General features: G+C 39.1%; 2 protein-coding genes and 1 long non-coding RNA gene across 5 annotated transcripts in view; 2 read left to right on the forward strand and 1 right to left on the reverse strand.

Moving 5' to 3' along the window:
- The first annotated feature begins 2,760 nt into the window (after window positions 1-2,760).
- LOC133711265 (glutathione S-transferase U8-like) lies at window positions 2,761-3,183 on the forward strand. Its single transcript, XM_062137416.1, has one exon. It carries the CDS (start codon window positions 2,761-2,763, stop codon window positions 3,181-3,183), a length of 423 nt encoding a protein of 140 aa, XP_061993400.1.
- A 533-nt stretch (window positions 3,184-3,716) lies between these two features.
- On the forward strand, window positions 3,717-8,563 carry LOC133707811 (uncharacterized). Of its 2 annotated transcripts, XR_009845293.1 has the most exons (6): window positions 3,717-3,858; window positions 3,942-4,095; window positions 4,198-4,234; window positions 7,508-7,543; window positions 7,644-7,724; window positions 8,486-8,563. It is a non-coding gene; the product is annotated as an uncharacterized LOC133707811 (long non-coding RNA). The 2 variants fall into 2 exon arrangements; XR_009845294.1 differs by lacking the exon at window positions 7,644-7,724 and having other exon boundaries at window positions 8,486-8,562.
- A 3,666-nt stretch (window positions 8,564-12,229) lies between these two features.
- The window catches only part of LOC133708094 (cyclic nucleotide-gated ion channel 1-like), a 25,215-nt gene continuing 16,794 nt past the window's right edge, over window positions 12,230-20,650 (reverse strand). For both annotated transcript variants that reach the window (XM_062133542.1, XM_062133541.1), the window contains 5 exons: window positions 19,812-19,923; window positions 15,267-15,530; window positions 14,686-15,129; window positions 13,344-13,628; window positions 12,230-13,180 (listed from right to left, as the gene is read on the reverse strand). In XM_062133542.1, the coding sequence (XP_061989526.1) occupies window positions 12,563-13,180; window positions 13,344-13,628; window positions 14,686-15,129; window positions 15,267-15,530; window positions 19,812-19,923 (1,723 nt within the window). In that variant the 3' untranslated portion in view covers window positions 12,230-12,562. The remainder of the gene's footprint in view (window positions 13,181-13,343; window positions 13,629-14,685; window positions 15,130-15,266; window positions 15,531-19,811; window positions 19,924-20,650) is intronic.

Genomic DNA, 20,650 nt, shown 5'->3' on the forward strand with positions numbered 1-20,650 from the left:
CAGCTGTTTTGAGAGCGTTGCAATTGTTGGTGTTGTGATCGCTGTCCTCGTGGTACTTGCACCACTTACCGGTATTTCTGGGCTTTTCTGCCTTGGGTATTTTCTTGGAGGCGGCGGCGGGATTTGGTCTTTGCACTGATCGTATATTTCATCGTACGAGGCGGTGAGGACTGTGAACACTGCGTACCGCTGGGAGGACTCCGTCCGTTTGTTACGGTTATCTCCCCGGGATGAGCGGCTGTCCTTGTGATAGTTCTGGTCCTTTTGCCGCTTATTCTGATAGTTGCCCTGTTGGCGGCGTAGCAGAAGTTTTGCTAGTGGTCTCTTGATGGCTGGTGGAGGGTTGATTGGTCTTTGCTGGTGTTGGCGGTGGTGGTGGGGTTTCTCCATATGTGATGAACTCCGCCTGTGCGTGGATGACAGCTTCGCTCATGACGTGGTCATATGCGGCATTTGGATGATTGTAATTGAGGTGATAGAGAAATAGACCCTTTAATAACCCCTTCTTGAAAGCTGCCAGCGCCATTGTCTTATCCAGATCCTGGCACTGAGATGTCACCGCTCGCCATCTGGTGACGAAAGTGTTTAGCGTTTCCTCCGCTCCTTGTATGACGTTGAACAGTTGAGTTGTGTTGTGATGTCCGGCGGCCAACAGGATGAACCAGGAGAGGAAAGCATTTGACAATGCGTGGAATGAGTCGATGGATCCTGTCGGGCACTCAAAGAACCAGCTCATTGCATTGTCGTCCAAAGTCTCGCTGAACACGTGGCAGAGAGTTGCGTCATCAAATCCCTTGTTGTTTGTGACCTTCTTGAAGGTGTCCATGTGGACGAAGGGATCTGACATGCCGCCGTAATGTGGCATCTTTGGTGTCTTCGCATATGTTAGCCTGACGGCCTGTAAGATCCTGGCAGTGAATGGTCCTGGTCTGGACGCGAAGAGTGGATTTGAAATTGGCGCTGGGGAGCCTGCCTCCGCCCAGAATAGCCTTTGCTCCAATTGCTGCATCCTTTCTAAAATTAGAGCGGTTGCATCTCCAGCGGGTCCTGTCTGGGGGTTCCGCTGTGCCAGTTCCCGCCTGGGGGCGGGCCGATGACCTTCTGTTCTAGCCCTTGTCGCGGAGCGGCTGGTGTGCGGTTGTGACTCCGCCTCCTGCTCCATCATTAGGCGGGGCAGGGGAGGTGGGCCCATTTCCAATAGTTCTGGCGGGTTTGGCGGTACTTGCATCTGTATGACTGGTGCTGGTACCAGTCCGCATGGGTTGGGTCGACTACGTCTGGTGTTCCGCGATTGCTCGCTTTGCGCTGGGTTAGCGTTTGCCTCCAGCGCCCTTTTTAACTCTTCGAATTTAGACATTAGTGTAGCCACTGCTTTTGGGCCTCGGCCTTCTCCCTGCGCTCTTGTTCACGCTCCCTATTTGCCTTGTGGAGGTCCGCCAATGCCAGCTCATACATTGCGGCGAGGTCCTGGATCGGTGGGCGACTGTCGCCTGGTCGGGTTTCCGCTGCAGTTTGGGTTAGCAAGACCTGGGATGAGCCCTGTGGTTCCGCACCGGGGTTGACCGGGGTATTGAATAGTGCACGGTTAACATTACCCGCTGGGTTAATGTCAGTCTCGGGGTTGGTGGGGTGGGGGTTGGCAGATTGTTCCGCCTACTCTTCAGCGTTTCCCCTGCTACCGTTAGTCATGGTAGTTGTGGTGGAATGGCATTTTGCTCAAAGGTTTCCACAGACGGCGTCAATGTTAATGTATAAAGGTTCAGCGGTAGCTAAACCTTTGGATAACGCTGGTCCGAGGGGCGGACCGCTACTCGTGATATTCCTGATACTTCCACTACCTGTCAAGCGAAATACAAAGGGCGTCAGAGGGAAACCGCGTTGGGCGGTCTTCTCTTCTCCGATGCCTAAGTTAGTCAATGTATTTATGTTGACATGGTAACAGTGGGCAAGTAGTGAATGCGTAATAAATGAGGAGAGAGGAGAGAACCTTTTATAGGTGAGGAGAGGCCTGATCTTCTCCATGTTTTCGATGTGGGGCTGATGTGCATCAGTCCCCAGCTTCTAGAGCTTCTGATGCTTTCTCGGTACAGCGCGTGGCGGCGATTCAGCGGTGATCTGGGGATGATCTCAGGCGGTAGCCCGCCTGGCTGTGTTTCCGTAGGTCACACCCTTGGCGGTAGTTGGTGCCGCTGGCGGTCACATGAGCGTGGCTCATTATGGCTAATTATACTTGTAAATTGCTATGTAAGTACAGTGTGAGTTACCCAGTTATTGTTGTTTTCTTTGAAATAGGTACTGGTATGTATGTTTATGTTATAAACCTTTGTATTCTTCTTAGTTTCTTCGATTAGATATTTCAGATCATCAGATGGAATTGAAAATTATTGTTGAGGGCCAATGCAAGTGTACAGAGAAGTGTGGCATTTAATCTCAATTAATAGCAAAAGATCTACTAAATTTTTGGTTGTTTAATGGGTTATTTGGTGATTAAGAGCTGCACAAACTATTTACAGTTGTGGATATTTAGTTTTGGAATGGAAAAGTTGATGGTTGTGGTTAATGGTCATAGTTATATATGAACAAATTGCTCTAGCTGAGCAAACTAGGTGTGCGCACAAGTCCAACCACATTAGATTTTGAATGCGTATGTAGTTGACCTGGTAATAATTGCAGCCTGTATCAAGTGGATTGATGATGATACTTATGCATTTTCTCAGATTCTGTACATTAGATCTGTATGTCCTTTGTTTTCTTTCAGTTATGGCTGATACTGACATTGGTTTGCCAAATCAACTTCGATTGATAAGGCCCGCTATCTTTGCATATTTCCAAGCTGTCGGAGAAAAAGGCGAAAAGGCAAAAGAGTTCCAAGAAGTCCTGAAAATCGTGGAAGAACAAGGCCTTGGAGACCAGAAATTTTTTGCTAGTGACAATACTATAGGTTCGGTGGACATTGCATTTGGAATGTTAGCTTACTGGCTTGAGTGCATTGAAAAAGTCGTCGGAGTGAAGATTTTAGAGGCCAGCAATTTGCCTCGCTCGCATGCATGTGCTCAGAATTTCAAGCAAGTGCCTGTGGTCAACGACAACCTTCACGATGGTGGAAAACTGCTTGCCCATTACAAACATTCTAAAGAGAAATTGATATTGGCGGAAATTGTTTTCTTTCATACTGATTACTGACATTGGTTTGCCAAATCAAGTTTGACCGATAAGGAAATTGAATTCAAGAGGGAGTTGCCTCCAGGTGGATAATGGTAATGCTGCTGGATGCAACGTGTTGGACTGCTAAAACAGGAAGCTGACAGTGTCCTATCAAAGGCTTGGAGGAATCAGATGATATGGAAATACTTTCTGGAGCAGTTCAATCGAGAACAGCTTGCGTGTCTTCACACAAATACTATTCCGATTAATGTAATATATGGTATTTGATCAGTTAATCAAGAATAAAGTCATTTTCAATTATATCTTTCATTATTGTAAATTATTACCAACAATAAATCCCGCAGTAAAGCGCGGGTATCATTGCTAGTTTACTATATACTAAAGGAGACTTACTGTTCATTTAACAGTAAAAGGTCGTTTTTTCCCCGAGGTTTATGTAGAGATAAAAATCATAAAATGACCGAGTGTGTTTTAGTGTGTTCGGGAACCCTCCAGTGGACTCGGTGTGTTCGGGAAACCTCCATTGAGTGTAGTCATCAAGGTCGCAGATTGTTTTCTCGACTCAGAGAGAGAGAGAGAGAAGAATCAAATCGTAGCTTTCGGACAAACTTTTCACTCTTAATTTCGTAACTCAAGCGAGTAGAAGAAAGAAGAACAAGAATGAACGAGCTTGAAAAAATTCATCACTGATTGGTAAGGTTGGTAATTCAATTCCATTTGTTTCCCATAATTGGAAGAGCTGGAGTGATCTGATTGGAAATATATGAAATTAACAGGTAGATAACTCGGAGAAAAGGAAGAGGGGACGGGAAGCTGCACCGGTTTCGTTTTGATTCTGCGATGTCTTTCTTTCTTTACTCCGCTGAAAGAAAGCGAGATAGAGAGAAAGCTGTTTCTGGTCCTAGGATAATAGATATTCGTTTTGCTCAGGTACTGTACAGATTTTTTATATTTTTATTTTATTTTTAGAGAGTTTCTTCAGACTCATTCTGAATGTTTGCATGTCACTGATTTTGGGTTTGGGTCATGTAGGGGAGGATGAGTGCAGTATCGAAACAAATTGACTGAGGTATGTAGAGCCAATAATTCTCCTTAATCTGTTTCAATTTTGTTAAGTTCTGGGTTAGATAATCATTGACTGAGATTGTCATCTCCTTAATCTCTATTGTTTAATGAATTCTAACTCACTTAATACTTAATCTATCATTTGGTTACCTCTGCGGAAGTTACGACATAGGTTATTCATCTCTTCATTTGTCACGCCCCGGATTTTGAATAACAAACTCAAATCCGAAACATGAATTAATACAACTCACTTAAATAGCAAGCTGAATTTTTTTCTCATAAACCACCACACCTCACGCCGCTCAATATTACAAAACTCAAATCCTCAAGTTATTTATTACAGCACACTCACACCAAATTAAATTGTAAGGCTCAAATGAGCATAACTCACCTCACAATTACAAATGCTGTAAAATCAATACAAAATACTCTAACCCGCACGATCACCGCTCTGATTTTCCTGACCTGCAGGATTTCCCGCTACATAGTTTGAATAGTGTACTGGGATTGCAACAACACCAAACCCGGTAAGCTTTTGACAGCTCGTATGAGTAAACAAGAAGAAACGGTTGATTTATTAAATTACATTTCTTTTAATCCACGTCAACACCCAACAATTTCAACATCCACAAAGAAATCCACATTCCAAAAATCAATCACCAAATCATCAAATAAATACGGGATCTAAACTCACATCTTTCTTTTCAAACCCCAACATCGTATTTATACAAATACGGTACTCACAGACTAGAGCTCTACTGCATCGTAGCCCATCACCTGGTCCAGATTATGGCATTCGACGATACGGGATCTAAAATCACATCTTTCTTCTCAAACCCCCAACATCGTATTTATACAAATACGGTACTCACAGACTAGAGCTCTACTGCATCGTAGCCCATCATCTGGCCTACGTTATGGCATCCGACATGATTATCGATATCGTAGTTTATCACATAGGTTAGAACATCCGATACGCATACTCAACTTAGCCCATCGCCCAATAAGGGTCGTGGCATCTATTATACTCAAATAATCGTAGCCCGTCATCCACCTAGGATTAAAGCATCCGATAAGCATACTCAAATAATCGTAGCCCGTCATCCACCTAGGATTAGAGCATCCGATCCCTCATACATGTCACTACGTCGATCATAAATCCAAAATCGATCACAATAATATTCTTTCACACCGTAGAATCAATAATTCCATGATACATATTATTATTGTGTATATATGTGCTCAAAATACAACTCCAAAATTCACCAATCCATTCTCAATCATATCATCACTCAATAACACGTCATCCATGAATTTCCAATATAATTTCACCAATCACTATTATCATAATGAATATGGTAATTCACGTTTTCGATTTCACATCAATTAAATCATTATAAAACCACAGATCACCATGTCACACAATCCCATATATAATCACGTAAATATATATATACGTAATCACCCACTCAAGAATGGCCACTAATACTAACTATAAGTCACACAAGAAAATCGTGAAATTCATTTTGTATAATAGAAATCATTTTACTTACCTATGGACCGTAGTTGATCAAGTCCATATGATTTAAAACAAATATTTATTCCATAAATATTTTCACACAAATACGACAAAATAAATTAATTAAATGTACTCGGTTCGTAATATGAACCATGTGAGGCTTACTCACCTCCAATTCCCGCTGCATCTTCTTAACAGCTCAAAATACGATTCACAATCGTTCGCCAACTCAAACCGTCAATTATCTAATCAGATATGGTCTTAACTTAGTAAATCAATCATAAACCATACATAAACATCAATCCAACGGTCGGATTCTAACTTATTGATGATCCAACGGTCAGATTGAATTTAAATGATGATCCAACGGTCGGATCAAAATTATATGATAATCCAACGGTCGAATCTTCACAGATCGCCCGTAGGATCATCCTCCAAAATTATCATGAAGATCTAACAGTCAGATCCTCTTAAATTATCCTTACAAACATCTCTACAAAATTATTCGAAAATCCGACTGTCGGATTCTCACGAATCGCCTTTCAAATTACTATTTCACAATTATACGAAGATCCAACGGTCGGATCTTCGCCCGTGACCACACAAAGTCATCGGGACGGTCATACGATCAACATATCAAAACTATAAGTCCATCAGACAGTCCGATCTTCACAGATCACAAATCGAACGATCGAAATCGATCGAAATGTAAAAATTCATAACTTAATCATAAGATATCCAAAAATTACGTATAATATATCAAAATGATCGTATTAAAATATAGAATCTAAAAATGCACAGAAACTGTTCTTGTGACCCCCGGAGGTGGCCGGAAAGGGCCGCCAGAGTTAGTGGCAGAGCCGCCGCCGACCACCGCTAATGGTGTCGGGGCCGGGTTGCTTATCTTCATCTTATCATGTTTAACAAAAAACTATAAAGGCATGCTATCAGAAAACATCAAGAAGAGGTCGAAAATTACCGAAATCAGTCATAGTGTCCGAAATTTTTCCAGAATCCGGCGAGCTTGTGTTCGACGTAAAAAATTCCACCACTCGCTTCGATCCCTTCTTGAGACTTGTTCAGAAACTCAATACTAGTTCATTAAGCCAAGAATCATAAATAATGGTGGTCTGTAACTCGAGATATCCGGATCAAAAGGTGATTTTCGATCTAAACCGAGGCGAGCTCCGACGAACGTGAAATGGTTCTACCCAGGTCCGGTCCTTCTTGGTTCTTGTTCAGAAAGTTGAGGGGAGTCCAATGAGCCAAAATTCAAGAAAATCAGTGGCCTGTAGCTCAAGATATCGAGATCGAACCAAAACGAGCTCAAAACGGAACCGTGTCCTCCGCCGCCGTTGCCGGCCGTGTTGCGGTGCAAGGCTTCCACTGGCGGTTGCGCAAGGACGAGGCGAAGGCGTGGGATGTGGTCTGGTGCCTTGAGGTGGCCTGAGGTGGGAGAGATGAGTTGATGATGATTTGCTCTGTTTTTGGTTCGGTTCGGCCGAGAGAGAGAGGTTCTGTGTGTTACCTACGTCCTTCCACTAATTCTCATACTATAAAAAAAAAAAAAAAAAGCAAAGCAAAGCAGAAGCACTGCTTCCACTTGCTCAAAGAACATGCCGCATAAAGAAAACTCCACTACTAAGGTGCTAATTAAAAAAAAGAGGTTATTACATCATTTCTCTGTCTGAACTTGGCTTGATGATTGTTTAGCTTTTTTGGGTGATACTTGATTTGTATGAGATGGTTATGGTTCAGGGGCTTGGTTGTCTACCTTGATTGTCTTTCTCACAGGTTAGTCTTCTAAAGAACTATTTACTCTTTGTTTCATGATTTATGCTGTGGCATTATCTAGGTTTTGAGAATTTTTGTTTGAAATGATTGTTGGCATTAGCCAGAAAGAGAGGAATACCTTGGGTGGAAGGGTTGCCAACATAAGTGCAGGAAGAATTGCTGGATAACAGTCTCCGGGAAGGTTGGTATTCCTCTTTGATCTTCTTTCTTTGTATTGTGTTTCTGGGTTTGTTTTCCTTTTTTATGAAAAAAGAAAAAACTGCTAATTCTAAGAAGAGAAAAGAAACACCAATTCAAGCCAAAGGAGAAGAAATTATAGCTTAGAGATTCCTCTATTGGTAATCTTTCAGTAGCAGTGATAGTTTACAATTTTGATTTGTATTAGTTTACAAATTTATTGGATATCTTTTTACCTCCTCAGCTTAGCTTGATAAGAGCACATTATAACCACTTAAGAATATAACTTGGTTGAAACAATTCAGAACCCTGTCGGAGGTAGGTTCCAAGTATTGGGTTATCGGCATACAAAAAGCATTAATTTTCAGTACTGCATGCAATATAATGTCCTGACTAACTAGAACAATATTCTCCATCCATATAATTTTACTGTTTAATGGTGATCGAGAGTTCCTCACAGGGAACTCATCAATTTCGATTATATCAAATCTTGGGTGTCATCATTATTGTTCTTACTTCTGGACATATCATTTTACTTATTAATCTAAATAAATGTTATTCGCCAAAAACATACTTTATTTTTTTCTCTCTCTCTATACACCCCGAAGACTCTAAACCACTGTTAGACAATCGATGAGACACCTATTTTTCTGAGTAATATATGGTTAATTGGTTTTTTGTTCCTGTGCATTAGCAACTCTTATTGTCAGTGGTTTATGGACTTCTATTGTCTCTATTTTTGACTTTATTTTATGTCCATCACAGATCTGACATGGAGGCCATCTACTTTGATGAAGGTGTAAGGAACTCAAGACGACACCAACTGAAAACAAGAGCATTGGTAGGTTCTCAATCCAATCCTCTCATACCTAATTCTTAATTGATTTTTTTTTTGGTTCGTGGTTTCTTGGTTAATATTTGTAATTCAAATCGGTTGCTAACATATTACATATACAATCTTAATCTACAGTTGGGTTATGGAATGGGAGGTGGAAGACGGTCAAAATCAGATTGGAGGTACAAGAGATATATTTCTCAATTTGCATCATATCTTTTGTAATAGCAAGAAACTGCCATGCTTTATTAATTGAATTGTATAAGATTAAAATATCCTATCCTTGGGTTTATAATATTTTCTTGATATTCTAAACTTCTTCATTTCAAACAATTCCAATTGTTCTAAAGAGTTAGTAAATCAAATTGTTATTTATCTACATGAGCACATTACTCACCACACCTCACAATGTAGTTTAACCTAGCTAGAGTACATGACTACAAATAGATCGATTGATAATAAAACCCGCGGTAGCGCACGGACACTTTTTCTAGTACATATATAAAAAATGAATTAACTGTTCATTCCCTCATCAAAAGGACGATTTTGCCCTCATTTGAATTTTTTTTTATGGCTCTGTCACTGACCTATTTTTTCCTCTCTCTTCCTCCCTTCTGCCTCCGAGATAGAGTTTTTTGCCTTCTCTTTTCTTCCTTCTGCCTCCTAAACCACCTCCCTCACTCACTTATAATCAACTTCTTTATAATAAAAGCAAGCTAGACTGCTAGAGTGGTGAATTTCTCTCAACCCTCCTAAGTAATTAAGTTAGCACACTGACGCTGCACGACCATTCCAGTTAAGTTAGTTCTAACTTCTAAAGTTGGGGGTAAGGCTATGGTATGTTAATGTTACTCATACATCAACTTTTTTTTACCACTTTGAGGACTCATTTTACCGGTTTAAGGACTCATTTTACCACTTGAGAACTCATGTTGTAACTAAGAAAATTTACCACTTTAAGGACTCATGTTACCACTTTAAGGACTAATATTACTATTTTGAGGACTCATTTTACCACTTTAAAGCAATTGTATGCATGTCATAGGTTAACATATTGTAGAATTTTCCTAAAGTTGGTACTTCATTTTCTTGCAAAAGTGAAAGGATATTCGAAGACTAGAGAATAATAAGGTTTCTTTTTTCTTTTTCTTTTTTTTTTTTTTTGCCAAAGGAAAAGAAATTTCATTGATAAGTAGCTTAGAGTAATTACACAAGATATTCGAAGATGATTACTCCTAATTAGAAGCTTCATTCAAGAATTGGAAAACTCGAGTCTCATTCAAAAATGGCAGCCACTAGTACACCAACATTTGCTATTTAGTAAAAATACATTCCCACATTTGTTGACGTGCAAAATTCAATTTATACTCAAAAACTTAAATGTTCAAAATAAAGACTGTTGAATTTCATTGTTGATCATGGAAAAACATGCACGTTAAGGTCGGTAAACTAAGAGTTGTTGATTTGTTCAAGATCAAGGAGAGCCACCTCTTGAGGAGACAAGCTATGGTACTTGTGGGTATCTCATACACTTATTTACAACTATGGGTAAGGCTATGGTATGTTAATGTTTCTCATACATCAACTATTTTTATCACTTTGAGGACTCATTTTACCACTTTAAGGACTCATGTTACCACTTTGAGGACTAATATTACTATTTTGAGGACTCATTTTACCACTTTAAGGCAATTGTATGCATGTCATACGTTAACAAATTGTAGAATTTTCTAGGGGTGGGCGCGGTTCGGGGCGGTTCGGTGTTGGGCTAAAACCGCAACCGAACCGCTTCATTCGGTTGTGCTATATTTAAAACCGCAACCGCATTTTAAAAACCTACACCGCTTACTTCGGTTACACCGTTTTGCGGTGCGGTGCGGATCGGTTTCGGTTATGTTCGACTTTCTTTTCTTTTTGGCATATTTTCGACCAAAGTCGACAAATTTAACTGTTGTCAAATGAGTAACCATTACTATCAAAATATCAACAAAATAAAGTATAAACCACTCATAATCTGTTCACTAAATCAAGTAATGAACATTACAAGTAACCTGTTCATGACATCAACATCTCAAGTTCTCAACTACACAAATAAGTAATAACATTAAGTTAATGTTAAACCTGCAGATCAACTATCAAATTATTCAAATATCAACAATCTGCTCCAGATGTTCAACATTTATAACCAAAAAGCAATTTCCAAAACTAAATCAAAGTTCCAACAGTCTAACAATCTGTTTACAAACCAAATAGCTAACATGCAGCACAAACATAAATCAAAGTTCCAACTTCCAAGTTCTAGCAGTAAATCAAAGTTCCAGCAGCACAAACATAAAGTTCAAACTTCAAAGTACGAAACATTAAATTTAAAGTTATTACAAACTATAGTTAAAGAACTTAAAGGCTGCAACATCAAGTTCCAAGTACCTAACAGAAGTTAAAGTTATTAGTTATTACAAACCAAAGTTAAAGCAGTTCATACTTGAATGAAACCGGAAGGAAAGAACAAAAAACAGAAAGTTGGGTATGGCCAATCAAATCAAACAAAATCGAAATCGAAATGAAAATCAAGCTGAACCCATACCGATTCCATCAGGAGATGAGTCGAGATGACGTCCTCGGTCGGCGTTAGTCCGAGTCGGTGTCTTCGGTCGGCGTTCGAAGGCTGTGAGTCGAGAGAGAGAAGCGGAGTCGTGAGTTAAGAGAGAGAACCGGCATTCGAAGGCTGTGAGTCGAGAGAGAGAAGCGGCGTCGTGAGTAGAGAGAGAGAACCGGCTAATCCATCTGTGAGTCGAGAGAGAGAAGCTGAGACTGAGAGTTGAGAGAGAAAAGAGAGGCGGCGTCGTGAGTAGAGAGAGAGAACCGGCTAATCCATCTGTGAGTCGAGAGAGAGAAGCTGAGACTGAGAGTTGAGAGAGAAAAGAGAGGCGGATTCGAAATGAGGGAATGAGATCTCAAACTAGGGTTTTCGTATATGAGACTGAGAGCAATCAGGTGCAACGCAATGTATGTGTAACCTCATTTAGACCAATCAGAATTCGACAACTATTAAAAATAATTTTAATATAAATAAAAATTATATTAATTAAATAATATTATTATCCGGCCCGGTTCGGTTTTTTTCGGCCGGTTCACTGGCTAAACCCGGTCCCGACCCGGAGCAATCCGGTCCGGTTCGGTCTACTCATTTTTTCCCGCCATTTTCATCCGGTTCGGTCACCAACCCGGTTTTCCGGCCCGGTTCGGCCGGTTTTGGATGTCCGGTTCGGTTTCTGCCCAGCCCTAGAATTTTCCTTACAACTATTTGAACAAAAAATTACAATTATTTGAACCAAAATTACAACATTGAGAACAAAAGTTACCATATTCATTTACACTATTTACATATAGTTAAACAAAAATTACAACATTGACAACGAATTTGTTCAAAAGCTTGTAACAATGTCGTAAGAGGTGTAATTACCATATTAGAACTAAAATTACAACAAAAATTACAACATTGACAACGAATTTGTTCAAAAGCTTGTAACAATGTCGTAAGAGGTGTAATTACCATTATTAGAACTAAGATTACACAAAATATGACTCAACATTACCACTCTGACAACAAATTTGTTGTCACTTTTGTAAATGTGGGTATGAGATAACCACAAGTACACTAGAATTTTCCCCTCTTGAGTATGTAAAGGTGAATTAATCGAGTACAGAATCAAGTGTCCTATCTCAAACTATTGAATAAGCAAAAATTCTATTATACACATAGGTGTGCTATGCTCATAGAGATCTGACAGTCAGTGATGACAAAGAAAGATTACCTATGACTTACACATTGCTAGATTCTGTGTATACGTCATACATGTAAGTATATATTGTAGATCGAAGTTCCTTAAATAACTGCATATGGATCATAAAAACATATTCACAATCCATGCGGGTAATATGAGCTACATCAGTTTCCAGATATAAAATCAACAAAATGTAGGAGCCTCCAGGATAATCGATATCCTTCAGGGTGCAGGAGGAGGTGTTCCTGGATATCCTGATTTTGCTAAAAACTCTGTCATTTCATCTAGTCTCCGTGCCTGAGTAGCCATATCATCACGAAACTGGAGCATGCTCTCTCGAACAAGAACCAGCTCACGAAGCATGTCACCTTGAACCTGGGTAATCTGTTCCAGTGCTCTATGCTCAGTAGTACCAGAAGTGAACTCACCGGCACAATTGCTGAAACTCTGATCCCACTTGATTTTATTTTCAGAGACTACCTGCCTCAAGTTCTCGGCCGTGAGAGCAAATGCTTCCACTTTTTTTTGACACTTGATATCTCTGCTCCAGATCGGAGCAGGAGCAGGAGCAGAAAAGAAGTTGTTCGGTGATGCCCAACTTAATATGTCTTCTCCACAGAAATCACCTTTCACAATACCCCTGGTGGTCAATGGTGAGGAACTTGTTGCAGCATCACCATGCCTGTTGGTCCATACGAATATGCCATCTATAATAATAAGCATAAACTCAAGTCGGTCACCTGTTCGACAAAGGTAGTTATTCTCGGTGTAGACCACTGGCTCAAGATGTTTGCAGATCGCCATTAGCACGTCTTCATCCATATTTTCAAGAATGGGTACCTACTCAATTACATTTTAGAATTATTAAATTCACATTGTTGGATGATATTGTTAGCACTAGTACATATTTTGGACATATTACTCAAGAAGGGGTACCTACTCATGTCTCATGCATGTTTGACAATAGAAAACTATGATTTATACAGAATGTTGAGGAACGTACTCTCTTTAGTGTCTTCATGCAGAGGTGCTTCCTTATCGATATATCGATATGTTCCGGAATATCAGTAGAGAGTAGCCACTTCACATCGACATCAGCATCTTTGTTTATTCCCACTTCGTTACCTACTTTCATGTTCGTCATGATTTCTGTCTTCAGGTTCTCAGGGAGATCATTTCTTGACACCCACTCAAGTATAGCTTTCTCTTTGAACATGATATTCCTCTTTTCAGTCTTTTGTATTAACTCCTCATCCTCGATCTTTGTAGTTCTCAACTCTTCATACATCTGTTTCAACAAGAAAGAAGAAGCAGCAACTTATCAGTTGACCAAATACTACAAGGCAGTTTATTAATATTATATGCGTCTCTAATATATATATTTCATCTCGATTATTAGGCTGTACGTGTAACACCATTGAAATTCCAAAATTGTTAAGGCTGAGTATACTTAGATATTTGTTGAGTTCAACTAGCTGAACTCAATTCCAAAATTTGATAAAGATTGAATACCAATCCACATATAAGGAACTTAAATTATTGAATTGATAAAGAAAGATGAAATTGAATATTATATGTAACATTCAAATGATGGAAGAGTAATATTTCTATTTTAAACAAGAAAAATATAAATTTAGATATTGGCCAGCAAACGTTAAAAATTAATGGATGACAAGATTTGTTGTCTCATACACTAGAAAGTATGACAAATCTCTCTATAGGGAAATTATACAATGTGTTAACGTATGACATGCATACAATTACCTTAAAGTGGTAAAATGAGTTCTCAAAATAATAATATTAGTTCTCAAAGTGATAATATGAGTTCTTAAAATGATAAATTTTCTTAGTTACCACATAAGTCCTCATGTGGTAAAATGAGTTCTTAAAGTGGTAAAATTAGTCCTCAAAGTGGTAAAAAAAATTGATGTATGAGAAATATTAACATATCATAGCCTTACCGCTATCTATATTGGAAATTTCTATAATACATACATGTATATGATACACACATTTATAATTGTTACAACAACTTTGTTGTCAAAGTGGTAATGTTGAGTCCTATTTTGAATAACTCAGTTCTATTAATGGTAATTACACCACCTACGACCTTGTTACAAGTTTTTGAACAAATTCATTGTCAATATTGTAATTTTTGTTTAATTATATGTAAATAGTGCAACTGAATTTGATAATTTTGTTCTCAATATTGTAATTTTGATTCATATAAATTGTAATTTTTATTCAAATAAATGTAAATTGAATGTATGATAAACATTACAGTATCATAACTTGTCCTATATATTATATAATGTTTTAATTTCGATAATATAATGTTTAATCACCTGGTTTAGTATCTTCTCAATTTTTTTTTCCGTCTTCGTCAAGTCCAACCGAGGAGTTGAGTTCTGGTCCCACTGTCTCCTTCTCCAGTAGTATATGACATCTTTCATTTCTGACTCGTCCCTGACAACAAGGGCTTCTACTTTTGTTTGGCATAGGACATCTTGCCCAGACATTGGATTAGGGCATTGATCTGTTGGTTTCCAATCCAGAAGTTTTTCTCCATAACAATCACCTTTCTGGCGAATGCGTGGCTCGGTGTTCACTGATGAGGAGTTTAATTCTTCAGCATTGCTACATATAATTGTGCCTTTTATGATGATGATCATCGTATCAAGAGGCTTTCCTTTCCTGAAAACGTAGCTATTCTTATGGTAAATTTGTGGCTTGGCATAGGCGCACATCATCCTCAAAGCAACTTCAGACATATTGTGCAACATGGTTACCTAGATACATGTCGCTTAGTTAACATCAGTAAGAACAAATATGATTCTTCTTATTATATTATATAATTTTACACGTATAGCTAATTTCATCGAGAAAGTTGTAGGAATATAGAGTGCAGGTTGAGGAACATACGTACTTTCTTTAGGGCATTTATGCAGAGATGCTCCTTGAAAGAATTTGTCAACCCTGTGGGAGCACGAGAGAGCAGAAATTTTATATCCACATCATCATCGAGGTGTTTTTCCACTGCGTTATATTCTTTTAGGTGTTCTGTGATTTTGATCTTCATATCCTCAGGGAGACCAGTGTCCGACATCCACGTATCTATATCTTGATATTTTGTCTTGATCATATCGTCCTCAATCAACAGCGATTTTTGAGTTTCCATCTGTATATATGTCTGTCTCGACAGGAAAAAAGAATCGAGAGAGAGATAGAGAGAACTAACTTGTAATCATTTCCCTCGTTCATTTAACATATTTATTGCAGTTATGCAGTACATGTATCTACATATATAGGTGCATGGGAAATGATACATGTAAATTTATTCTATACATTTTATCGGTAAAAGTGGGTGTGAAAAGACCTAATAATTCTTATAATATATTTTTATTAAATAAGCAAACAAGGATTAGAGGTTAAATTTTAATTGAATTTTTTCCTCCCAATATCAAAATACTAGCTTTGAACCCGTGTATATACACGGATAAACTATGGCAGCCTCCTTCTCCCAATCACTACAAGCTGAATTTTGATGGATCAGTTAATGGCAGTGGTAAAGCTTCCGCCGGTTTTGTCATTAGAGATCAAAAGGGAATTGCCCTTTGTGCAGGTTCGATTCCTATTGGCTTTGCTTCAGTTCTTCAAGCAGAGGCGATGGGATTGAAGACTGGTTTACTCTGGGTGAGTCGACTCAAAATACCAAATCTTCAAGTTGAAGGTGACTCCTTACTACTAATCAAGATGATCCATCGTATCTATAAGGTGTCGTGGAGGATCTTCACTTTATTGGAGGACATCAATCATCTTTCTACTCATTTTATTAATATTTCCTTCAATCATATTTACCGAGAGGCAAACATGGTTGCAGACCATTTTGCTCAGCTAGGTCAGACTTTATCTTAAAATAGTATTTGGTGTCAGCTTCCCACTTCTGTTCGTCAGCTGTTACACTTTGACCAATGTTTGTATATGATCCCACGTGGATCAGCTCTTTAATGTCTTTATCTTTCAAAAAAAAAAAAAATACACGGATAAACTATCAAGTTGTTTACGGTCTATTTTAATAATTTTTACAGTTATTAGACTAGTTTTTATTGTTCAAAGGGCAATTTTGGTATTTTAAAAATTGGTGAAATGAGGAGACTTGGTTTTATAGTATGAATGAATAATGTTAGATGAACCATTTTTTTAAGTATCACTTGCATCCCAACTTATGTGACAGCAGCTATGACACAACCACGTCCTTTAATGAAATTATTATTTTATAAGTAAGAGTTTGTATTACATCACCTGTCACATAAAGTGAGAAGCATTATCCTCTCTCCTAGAGACGCCGCCACCAAACCAAGGCTATCTTCTGCAATCCCATACTCGTCCGGTGGCGTTCTAACGTCGCCTCGTCGGCGTCGGATGCTGCCGGACGGGTGATGTTTTTGGTCTATGGTCTTCAAGTTCTGAGAGGGCTTGGTCTTATGGGTATTGACAGTGAAGGTTGAGGTTTTTCTTCGGATTGTTGCAGGTTGCTGTCTGTGTGCAGCGTTTCAGGATTGAAGAGGAGGCGGCGAACTGGGATCGAGCCCAAGCAAGTGCGGCGGTGAGGCGGGTTGGGAAGAGGTGGATTCTCACCTATTTGGTTTGTGGATCCACCTTTTCTGCAGGTCGTTCTTTTCTTTCGATCTTGAGTGGGCAACGATGGTGGTTCCTGAAGCGAAAGCAAGGGGAGGCGGCGGCAGTTCGGTGCGGAAAGGCGGCGGTTGGGTTGTGGCAGTGAGGTTGCGGCAGGTCAGGTCGCTGCTGCGGCGAGTTGTGGTGGCTAACACTCGTGGGTACCAGATTGCAGATTGTGCATTTGGAGTGAACCTGGGCCTTGCTTGTTGGGCCTAGGGCTTAGCTTTCTTTGAGTTTGGGCCTTTAGTCAGTTTATTTCTGCTTTCTAATAAGTCCTTTTCTTAGGACCCTATGCTCGTTAGTTCTTAGTGAGCGCTCATGAGTATTAGTTACTTTCAGTACTTGCCTATTGACTATGGATTTGTCATAGTTATAGGCTCGCTTTAGATAAGTGAGCGATAAGTTCAAATATAGTTGGTCTATCCTATGTACCACGGTGGCTCCTCCACGAAGTCTTGTCTGGCCATTGTTATGTGTCAGCGGATGTATATGTAATGGCCTTCTTGGCATGCGATATTATCAATAGAATTACCATTTATTCAAAAATAAAGTGAGAAGCATGTGGTATCTAAAAAGATTGTTCACCTAGCATTATTCTCTATAATATAAATAGATAGATATGATTTAAAAAAACAAAAACAGTCTATGTCAAAGTTAAAGCTTAGTTGTTTAACCGGCCCTTATGCTTTAGTTAGTTTATTAACTTGAATTAAAAAGTTGGTGAAAACATTTAAGTTACATACTTTGACTTCTTTGACTCATGTTAGTGTGTCTAACATCATAACATGAAAACCTTCAAAGTTAGGTGCATGGTTATATACATTTCATGCATGATCTGCTACATGGTGTGATACATTGTTTGTTTTTCCTGATATAAAGGTTTGTTTCGTAGCATCTTAACAAGCCTACAATTTTTGAGATCTCTCCTTTGCTATGCATCTTTTCTCTTTTTATCTAAAGTAATGTGATTGTGTGAGTTCATATATAGTGAGGAGTGAATCTTAATGTGATATCAGAGCTCTACTGATTCAATTGGGGCGTAAAAGTGAGCAGATTGATTACGGAAAATGACAAAAAATCTTAGTAAAACCTAGAATCAAAACATTTGGATCCATGGCTAGCGATCTCTAAAGCTTAGTTGAAGATCGTTTTTGACAGAAGGACAAAATGGGGAGTTGAAGTCAAACATGAAAGATGCAAAAGTTCTTGCTATACTTCATCTGAGACTACTCTATGATGTATACTTTCCAATACCTCTTACCCTTTTTTTTGTCATTTTAAAGGATCTCTTGTGGGATCCACTTTTCTATCGCATTTCGGCATCTTGGCCGTTCAGTTTTTTTGTCCTAATGTATAGATAAAATCTATAAATTTTCAGTTAAATTGATGATTGTTAATGTATCGAACTAGTTTAAATCAATAGACGAACCAAATCTATCCAATCTGAACCGTTCATGTTTATAATATTAAATTGCAATTTTGAATACCTAAATGATTATCAATTTGGCTTAAAATTTGCAGAGGTAATCTACTCATATAGACCTAAACAATAAACGGTGAAGATGTGTATATGTGATCGAAAAGTTAGTCTAATAAGCTATCTCCTGCTGGGCAGTGATTGGTCCTCCCCACCACGTGTCCGTGCGGTCCGTCTCACGCAAGATTCTCTCTAACAATAATTACTGAATGGAGGCAAGCTTTTTAAGAAGAGACCTAAGAAAATTATAATTTATCAAACTTCATAAGTTTATCTTATTAATGACTAAAAAAAATGCTCTCTCTCTCGAAGCTCTCTCCTAGGGTTTCTCGGCGGCGGCAGCAGTTTGGTTCTTTTGACTCGGACGGGTGGTCTCCCTCCTCTCTGGTCTCTGATGAAGGTGGTCTCAAGGTTGTTGTGCGTTGGATCCTCTTGGCATTGGGAGGCCTCGACCTCCTTCTTCTTGCTTCTGGCGCTCGGTGCTCCTTTGAGTCTCCAGCGATTGGTTATGATGGCCTTCCTCCGGCATGGAGTGTTGTGGGTCCAGATCTAGCAGGTTGCTCTGGTGTCAGATCTGGAGCCATATTTGATGTGTGGCGGTGGCGAGTGCGGCGGCCAGGCGATGATGGTAGTGTAATCGGACGGGATGCGGGGCTTTCGGCGTATGGCTCCTCTACTTAATAGGGGCAAGAGTCTGCTTCTGGAGTGAATGCGTCTGCCTGTGACGACAGGTCCTTGGGGTGGAGCGACGCTAGGGCTGCCGGCGTGAGGTGGTCGTCGGGAGGTTTGGGCACTGACGTCAGCATGGTGGATCAAAGGCTGGATCTAGATCTTGGGCTTGTTGTAGCATGGGCTCGTAGGTCTCTTGGGCCTCGAGTTTTTATCTTTATTTTTTATCTGTTCATTGAGCCCGGAGAATCCCCCGCCTAGGGTTTTCTCTGGAAACATGAATAATATTAGGGTAGGGTCTTGGCTGTGTTCGGAGTTTGCCCTGGTAGTGTCAAGATTACTTGAAGCATTGGAGCCTAATCCTATGATTACATTATGTTTGAGTAGTCTAGGGTTTTAGATTATTCATTCATGACTCTATTTTGTCGTTGCCCGGAGTCCGGGTGAGTCATATTTGTAATGTTTCTTACTTTACTATTAATGGACTGACACCCCACGCGTTCAAAAAAAAAATCTTATTAATGACTATCCCTAGTTGGGACAAATATTTTATACGACTAAATATATGGAGATTTTAATGTAAGGCCACATAATCTAAACATTAAATATATAAATAATCATTTCCCTTAGTAATTAAAGACGTACCTGCACATTTCCAATAAGATACATAAATAGTAGCAGGCCGATAACACAAACAATGATTGCAAAACAGCTTTCCCATACGTAGCTACTTGGTTCCAGATTCGTCCCAAAATTACTGCAAAATTTAACAAACTAGTGAAGTAACTAATACATGCCTTCTCTAGCGAGAAATCCTAACTCTTTTAAAATTGCAGAAGTCATTAATTTGATAAATATAAGATTTATTTCAACGATTAGAACTGTTGATCTGTTAGTCCTATTTGATAAATAATGATACATAATTATGCAAAACTTTAGCTATATTAGAAAGCATTTGGTCATCCAAATGGTGAACCGTTACAAATAAATATAAAACGACGGATATAACTGAAATGATAGTATCATAGTAATGAGTAATTAAATGGCTAAGTGATATACAATTTAACTTAAACTTTGCAGGAAAAATATTTAAAGTGGGATCCATAAGATGTGTGTGATAGCAGCAAAAATAAGTACCAATTCACTGTGCTTCAAGTTCCCCTCATTGCTCAAGTTTATCGGGAATGTGGATTTGAAATTTTAGATTGCTTTTTACCAAACAAAGGTTAGGAACTCCTAATTTAGAGAAGGTAATATGATTGCAAATGTTGTGGCGAACACTGGTAATAAGGTAACTGATAATCGAGTATGGTTTAATATGTTGCCATCTGAGGTAGCACTGTCCTCTGCTTTGACTTGCTAAATATGTTGGCTGTACCAGAGGTTTATCCATATATCATATATGTTTTCTCAACAAAAATAACAATATATATATACACACACACACACACGGAGGCGGGTTCCAAAGAGGACGTCCGCACTTT

This window comes from Rosa rugosa, chromosome 5 (assembly GCF_958449725.1).
Source record: "Rosa rugosa chromosome 5, drRosRugo1.1, whole genome shotgun sequence".
Taxonomy (NCBI): domain Eukaryota; kingdom Viridiplantae; phylum Streptophyta; class Magnoliopsida; order Rosales; family Rosaceae; genus Rosa; species Rosa rugosa.